Genomic DNA, 8,696 nt, shown 5'->3' with positions numbered 1-8,696 from the left:
GGTACCCATGTGCTTCGGGGACCCACTCTGGTGCACTCCTGCCTGACACCACCTCAACTCTTTATGGAAACACCCTTTGTGAGCTGGGGTCTTTTTAGATCTCTCGTCGTCTTGTAGTCTCTGGGCAGTGAAGCTGCGGCAACTACCTCGCTATGGAGTGAGAGAATTTTCTCAAGTTTCTCTCAAATTTCTTTTCCCAAACAGGTCCTAAGAGGTGGTTTATACCACCTTACAAATCTATTAAATATCAATGAGGTGACTTTGTAACATTAATGCTTTGTACTATCAAACATACTCTGGCCAATAAAAATACAATCTCCACAGCTGCTTTCTTAAAACTCTCACAACCAATTCTGAAACAGAATACTCAATACTGTCAGTTAAATAGGAAATCAAAAATGAGGTTTCAAGTCGGTACATTAAGAACAAAGTTTCAAGTAAGTAGACTTACTTCTCTCTATATTCTCTTATACATTTTGAATTGTTAACCAGGGGTGTGGATTACCTACTCCAAAGAAAAATTTGAATAAGTCAAAATTAAATATTCAGAATCTAAATTGAAACTGTGAACACAGACTATCCCTGTTGAAGTGCTTTTTTCTTAAATCTTCAAAATAAAAGCCCTCCCTCCGGCATCCCCCACCACACTTCCTTCCGTAGCTGCATGTAATGCCTTCAAGGAGCAGAGTAAGCTTGTGTGGGAGTTAAACACACACTCATCACCCCCACCCCACCAGATTTGACTGAAGTGTGGCAAGGAGGGCCATCTGTTTTATTTGAATGAGAAATAACCCAGCATTCTGATTTCAATTAGCCTCTTTGTAGCTTTATGTTTGAGCTGGTTCCATGGGTAACAGTTCAAACTAAGTGTAGAGAGAAGCTGGCCAAGTTCTGCCAGTGCTGATTTGTTTTTAACAACTGTCAATGAACAGAGAGCAAGTGTACAAGACAATGTGGCTGGATGCACATTAAAATGCAAAATTTCACAAGATCAGAACAGCACATTCTGGCATCTGAGAGCTAAACAAAACACTGAAATGGTGTCTATCATTGTATCAATTTAAATATTTAAGATCAATATCACTTATTTAAATTCCTAGTTTTGATTAACAAATATGTGCCTTATTCTTCAGTTGCTCAGTGTATCGACTCTGCAATCCCACGGACTGCAGCACACCAGGCTTCCCTGTCCTTCACTATCTCCCAGAGTTTGCTCAAACTCATGTCCATTGAGTTGACGATGCCATCCAACCATCTCATCCTGTCGCTTCCAAATACACATCTACTACATGCAAGTCCTGTTACACTTGAGGCCTGAACCAAAGAAGGAGCAGCGGTTCTTGCCCTTGAAAGGCCTGTGATCTACTTGAAAGGATAAGCCTGCAAAGTTATACAATAATCTTGAGTAATATTAAGACAGTAAGAGAACTGTCAGACAGCAGTATTGAACAACGTAGCGGGAGTTCTGAGGATGGAAAAGGAATACTTCCGTCAAAGGCTTTACGTTGGAAGGGATCTGCTCATTAGTGGCAGGACAGGGCTGAAACAATGCCATCTCACACCTGGGTCCCTTCCGCATCACCTCTGCTCCCCTTTTCACCCAAGCATGCACACACACACACACACTCAAAAGCCCAATGAGGCATCACTGCATTGGTGACAGTTCAAAGCCTCGCCTGTGGCTGCACGGAAGCCACTGCCTCCCAAGGGTGTGTTTGTCAAAAGACACCAGATTCCTGAGGCCCCATCCCACACAGGTTGACGGCCCAGTTCTTTGACAGCTTCATGTAATGGATCTCAAGGAAGTCATATGAACCAGTGGGGGCAGGGGAAGAGTCGTTTCTGATGGCAGCTGGTTTGCACAATCACACTTATTGAGTCGCATTTTCCCACGGCACTCAGGGGTCCAATCCTTACTATCTGTTTCCTTGAAGTCCTGAAAGAAGAGTCTACGACCTTGGTTCTGCAGCTTCATCAGTTTCTCAACATGTCCCTCCTCAAGGGGTTGGCCAGTTCTCCAAAGCCACATCGTCCAGAGCAGAGGGGTCACGGTGGAGACAGCCAGCAAGAGGGGACCCTGTGGCTGGGTCCCGGCTCAGCGGCAGTTCGTGGGACGGATGCTGAGCGACCAGCTCCTTCCACCCCAGCTCTGCTGACAGGTCACTGTCCACAAGGCAGCTGACCCAGCCCCACCCGCTCAGCTTCCTGCTGTCCAGGAGACAGTCCCAGGCAACACACTGCAACACAGTGATTTCCTAATTCTAGGAAATTCAAATTAAGACAAATGTAATCATAATGAAGAAGAGCTGCTAGTCATTGTTAATGCATAATCATAAAAACTGATTAAAAAAATAAGAAATACTGTATTTTGAAAAACAGGTTAAAAAATATGAAATCTTTAACAGCAATGCAGTAGGCTCATATTAACTACTATACTTACATAATTCATCTGGCTAGATATGCATGACTAAAATTTCTGCTAACTGCCTAATAGTGAAAAGTTTAGTTTTGTTACAAAGCCTGGGAAGTTGGAATTTCATTTAGCTCAAAGCTCAGAAAGTACATTAGCAAAAATCAGTAGAATCTGATAAAACAGTATAAATCACTTAAAAACACCATTGGCAAATACAGAATCCCCATGAATATACAACAGGTAATGATGCAGTGAAGATGTTTTTACAATATTTATTAAGATAACAAATTTATAAATTGAAAGACTCAGAGGCACATAGTTTTTAAAAGGCCAATACCATGGAATAATGAAGTCAACACAGAAAAGAAGATATGAACAGTTACAACCAATACAAGATTTTTTTAAAAGCAGCATCCCTACCCCCCGCCCCAATACACATCATAGGAATCATCCTTCAAAATTACCATGATAAAAAGTTACTTCCTTCAAAGAAAAATAATTCTTTCCACCTACCGAGCCTAGAAAATCCTATTTACAATGAACTGTCCTGTATTTCATCAGTATTGTTTAATATGGCCTCTTCTATTCTGCCATTAGAAGTACTGAAAATTTTATAGCTATTATATTTACAAATGCACATAATATTTAAATTTGCTCTTCATTGAGAACAACTGAATATATACTTAATCAAATCACGATACAAATGTTTTAGTGCTGATAACACATTCTGCGGGGACGGGTATATGGGGAGAGGTGTATTTAGAATCATGTTGTTTCTTAAGGATTACTAGGCCAATAAGTCTGGTAAAACTCAAGGTAGTCACAAAAACAGGTGTTTGTTGATGAAGAATTTAATTTATTTCTGTTTTAACTGGACACACTGGGCTTCTTCAGTCAACCTTCACCACACTGTATATTTTGGTAACAAACCAAAAGCATGCAAAGAAGCCAATTGTTCCTATAAAAGAAAAAACAAAAGTCAACCTCCTTTCAAAGGCAGCTTCATGATTTACATAAAAGTACAGACTTAAAATGACTGGTTCCTTAAAAAAGCCATAAAACTATAAACCAAAACTATAAGCCATTACCAGGAATACACCAAAGACCCATAAACTTTTCTGAAAAATACTGCACTAATTCAAATCAAATTTCTTACAGAAATTGATTAAAAAAACTTTTTATGCTATAGGATTATCTAAAGTTTTCTATAATATATTCTTTTCCTTATTACACAGAAAAGGCTAAAATTGGAAGAGGAAAAGGATGCCAATCTTACTTTTCTATTTAAAAATACTTTCTTATCACAAAATGGAAAATGCTATTAATTCAACATATGATATGAACAGCTTAAAAATCAGAATATCAGATTCACAGAATTAAAAGGGAATATTTTCTAAGTACAGTTATTGGGAATGATCAGTTTTCAAAGATTATTATAACAAAATAACTCAAAAAGACTTTACAAAGTGTTAAAGTGATATGATAAAGAATAATAATAAAGACACACTCCGTCTGAGATGAGAGGTGGCACAGAACTGGAGGACAGAGCAGCTCTGTCCTGAGATGCGTGAATCATCTTTAGATGAGTCACCTGGAATCTCCACCCCATTTCTTTATCTCATTAAAGAGAGATAATTTTATCTGCCCTACCAGCCTCCACAGACTGTTAACAGAGTAAATGAGGAGATTCATGAAAAAATACAGGCCTTGATTTTTAGGTATTTTTATCACTTTAGAGTCTAAAAATTTTGAAGTATTTTTATCACTTTAGATTCTAAAAAATTTGAATGCAGACAGTTGACAAAAATGAGGCTTTAAGGATTATGTAACTGTTTAGGGCCTGTGGATGATAACAAAGGCCAGGATTCAGATTTACTTCTGATTTCAAGTGTAGTATCCTTTTAAACTGTACCATACTTACAGGTACTAAACGTAAATTCAGAGACTGTTTTGCAAGAGAATATGGATGGCATCACCGACTCGATGGACGTGTGTTTGAGTGAACTCCGGGAGTTGGTGATGGACAGGGAGGCCTGGTGTGCTGCAATTCATGGGGTCGCAAGGAGTCGGACACGACTGAGCGACTAAACTGAACTGATGTACTAAATTATGAAACTGCCTATCACATTAGAATTGATGCATAGCATTTTTTCCAAGATTATCCCCTAAGAAATATTCAATAGGTAGGGCTATAGAAGAATATAGAAGGGGATACACATGCCCCTTGTGGAAGTTTTATATTTAAAGTTCCAATTGTTTTCACCATTGTTTTAAGATTTTATAAGTCAAGAGACTATAGTTGGGACATTACCACAGAAGTTATGAATGTTATTATACCCATTCTTACATCATATATGTAACCAAGTACCTGCTCTGCACATGCCATGCACTCTTGTGTTTTTTCGAGGACACACATATATACCTTCTGGATATTCAAAGGGTCATTATTAAGGCTTGAGAAGAGGTTGGGGTTAATTCCAGAAAAGTAAAGGTGAAAACATAAATATACTGAAACAATCTTATGTGAAACAAGAACTTCAAGGTAATAGAAGGCATTTTAAGATGAGAAAATACATTTTATCATCATACTAGCAACTCTAAGAAAGTTAAGTTTACTTTGTTCTTCAAGTACTTGTAGTATTTTATTTTGTTCTTAATACTAAATGGGTATAGTGTACATACTAAAAGTGGCATCTTTCCTAATGTGGCAGAATAATAATGTTTTGTAAAATAGATTGACTTAAAAAAATGGTGTCAGTGCAGAGTCCTAAAATAAATGTGGATGTTTCCTTACCACAAACTGATATACACTAAAAGTCACTGGCTTCACTGGTTGATTTAAATTTGATGCGGCTCCAGAATTTAGACTAGAAAAGTTGTTTTATTCAAAATAAGTAAAAAATATGACGCTTTAAAAATCAAGAACAATAAAGTTGAGGTGATAGTTGAATTATCATGATAACATGTGCCTGGAAAAACAAGACATTCACCCAGACCATGATTTTTTGTGTATAACAAGGAATAAATTGTATATGTATTTACAGACATGGATACAGATGCCCCCAAACAGTAATCCTCGTTTCATAGGCTATGACTGTTTTACAGATCATTTATGGAGACTTATGGCTGTGGATCTAAATCTATTACACAGAGACCAAGATATGCATCCCCACAACACACACACACCTACCTGACTGTGTCTGACCAATGAATGACCTGATGTACAGAATTGATCTAGGTGCCTGAATCTTGTTATATATACTGATATAGCAACAGGGGCACTTCAAAACTCTACCTAATTCTCTTAAATGCTAACAGATGAGTAGAAAGTAGAAAAGCTAATTTTTTAACAAGTTTTTTTCTTTTTTGGCTCCTGTACTTCCTCACATAGCATGAAACACAATCTTAAGATAAAATTTCAGATGTACACTTTTTGTGACAAAGAAATGGTCCCTCAATTTGTTGTTGTTTAATCATTCTACAATTGCTAAGCACCCAAGCATTGAGATACAGAGAACTTTCCTAGGTGGACAGAGAAAATGTACATATATAAATACCAATGTAAAGCACACTTTATCCCATTAGGTAAATGGATTTTGAAGTGGAGATATAAACCTGCAGTTTAAAACTTCTAGAATAAGGGATGTCCTATGCTCATCTTTTCTTGGTATCATTTATTCTCAATCTCATCTCAAATTTTTAACCCCCAATTTCTACTTACTTCTAAATTAGGTAGCTAGAGCTTTTTACTCTACTTCTGAAATGAGCGAAAGCAAGACTGCCCCACTAAGAGATGGAGGGGCAAGCCTGAGGTGTTCTGGCCAAGGCACCCCTGACTCCCAGCACAACAATGCTCCTGGTTAGTCTTCTTCTGCTGGGCCCTGTCTTCTTGCCTCTGCTTCGCTGGTACTCACCTCACCCTCACAGGGGGCGGACCAAACCATGCTTAGCTGCAGTGAGAACTAAATATAGGAGCACTAAGTAGTAGAAGCCTTCATGGGTTTTATAAAAGCAAAATAATTATAAATAATTTGCCTTAAAACGTATTAACTAAAAAGAAACCATTCTAATTCTTACCTGTAAAAAGAAAGAAGATCAAAACCATTATCATGGTATACCCGAAGTACAGGATGGTACTTGCGGTCCCCGTGATTTGCAGTTTTGAGAAGAAGTAGTGTATTGCATAGATTAAGAAATACACCGCAGTAAAGCCACTGGTGAGGAATGAGCGCCACTGCCAATGATAATCCTGGGCAGAAGAGGAAAATCCAAGATCAAGAATTAGTTTCCAATTAATAGGTAACGCAGCTGAAGAAAGTTAATAAAGAGAACATAGCTAAATGGAATAGCCCCCCAAACCTAACTTTTACTATTGACTGCAGTCTCTTCATACTGAAATTTGCCAATTTCGCTAAAGGTGTTCAGAAACACCTTCTATCTTTGATGCTGCTGCTGCCAACTCACTTCAGTCGTGTCCGACTCTGTGCGACCCCATAGACGGCAGCCCAATAGGCTCCCCCGTCCCTGGGATTCTCCAGGCAAGAACACTGGAGTGGGTTGCCATTTCCTTCTCCAGTGAAAAGTGAAACTGAAAAGTCACTCAGTCATGTCCGACTTGTAGCGACCCCATGGACTGCAGCACACCAGGCTCCTCTGTCCATGGGATTTTCCAGGCAAGAGTACTGGAGTGGGGTGCCATTGCCTTCTCCGCATTATATGTGAACTTAACCTCAATTTTCTAAAAAAGCATATCAAATTTAATAGTTAAGATTTTATCTCCTGTATAGAAAACAACTATAAAACAATGATTTAACACAAGCTAAATCTTTTAATTAAGTCACCCAAGGACGTCATCATTTTGTCTTGCTGCCAACTATATAACTCACTGCAACGAAATCTCCTAAATGTTTTAATAAATTTTTCCACGTAAAATGTTTGCTTTCACTAAATTTTCAGTCTATAAGTATCTGTATCACAATAAGAATAGTAATTTTAAAGTCTAACAGTTTTTTAAAAATTCAGCATAATGTGCTATTCTTAGGAAATTAACATTTTAAAAGTTAAGTTCTAAATAAATTGTAAATATACTGCACTGGAAACTATCTTAACTCAGGCTTAAAGATGGCTGCATTTGATTTAGGAATATAGGTCAATTTCTACCTACAACTGCAAATGTGCAGTTATACTTGCTCACTGAAGAAAAAAATACTGACACACACAAAGACTGCAATCTTTTCATAATTCAGGTTTGGGAGGCTATTTTGTGACATTAGAAATTGACATGGGAAAAAAAAGTCGATAAAGAAAATTACTTCACAACTTGCCCCACAATAACACATATTTACTTCAATTAATAGTATTCAAGGTTACCTTATGCCAAAATTATAAATGCTGTTAGCAAATTAACATAAGCGAATATTGCTAATACATACCTCTGCACACAGGTGGAAATAGCAAAGAAGTATAGTTGCTTCAGAACAGGTAATAACCAAAATGATAAACACCAGGAACAGGAAGCCAAACATGTAATACATCTGGTGTGACCTACAATCAAACAAGTCAAGATGAACCAGTCAACAGTTTCTTTTTGACACGGTAAATGACACACTCCTTTCATTTTTTTTTTAACTGGAAACGTTTGCTTTTTCTCCCATCTAATCGACGACAAATTCTCACTGGTTTAGACGTGATGTATGTAGCAGAGGCAGGGCAGGGCAGGAAGGATACAACAATGCACTAAACTGTCTTCCTGTTCAGGTAGGACTTGCAACTCTTATTTATTCAAATATGCTTAGTCTGTCTACTGGTAAGTCAAAAATGTGACACTTCCTCCCTTCCCCCCCAAAATTCATGTAAAGACAGAGCCAAAGTAAGAAAAGGTTATACTGGGTACAGATTGTTTCTTATCATATATGATAGCATCAGCTGAATTTGGAAAACACTTTCATTCCAATCCCAAAGAAAGGCAATGCCAAAGAATGCTCAAACCACCGCACAATTGCACTCATCTCACACACTAGTAAAGTAATGCTCAAAATTCTCCAAGCCAGGCTTCAGCAATACGTGAACTGTGAACTTCCTGATGTTCAAGCTGGTTTTAGAAAAGGCAGAGGAACCAGAGATCAAATTGCCAACATCTGCCGGATCATGGAAAAAGCAAGAGAGTTCCAGAAAAACATCTATTTCTACTTTATTGACTATGCCAAAGCCTTTGACTGTGTGGATCACAATAAACTGTGGAAAATTCTGAAAGAGATGGAAATACCAGACCACCTGACCTGCC

The 8,696-nt window shown here is 37.9% G+C and overlaps 1 protein-coding gene across 1 annotated transcript in view; it reads right to left on the bottom strand.

Moving 5' to 3' along the window:
• Nucleotides 1–2,671: 2,671 nt before the first annotated feature.
• TM9SF2 (transmembrane 9 superfamily member 2) overlaps nucleotides 2,672–8,696 on the bottom strand; it is a 51,728-nt gene continuing 45,703 nt past the window's right edge. Inside the window, exons 15-17 of the mRNA XM_061435288.1 lie at nucleotides 7,846–7,957; nucleotides 6,491–6,662; nucleotides 2,672–3,371 (exon numbers count right to left, since the gene is read on the bottom strand). Coding sequence (XP_061291272.1) covers nucleotides 3,304–3,371; nucleotides 6,491–6,662; nucleotides 7,846–7,957 — 352 coding nt within the window. The 3' untranslated portion in view covers nucleotides 2,672–3,303. The remainder of the gene's footprint in view (nucleotides 3,372–6,490; nucleotides 6,663–7,845; nucleotides 7,958–8,696) is intronic.

This window comes from Bos javanicus, chromosome 12 (genome assembly GCF_032452875.1).
Source record: "Bos javanicus breed banteng chromosome 12, ARS-OSU_banteng_1.0, whole genome shotgun sequence".
Lineage (NCBI taxonomy): Eukaryota > Metazoa > Chordata > Mammalia > Artiodactyla > Bovidae > Bos > Bos javanicus.
Note: the sequence above shows the minus strand (reverse complement) of the source record. Positions and strands in the feature narration are given on the sequence as shown.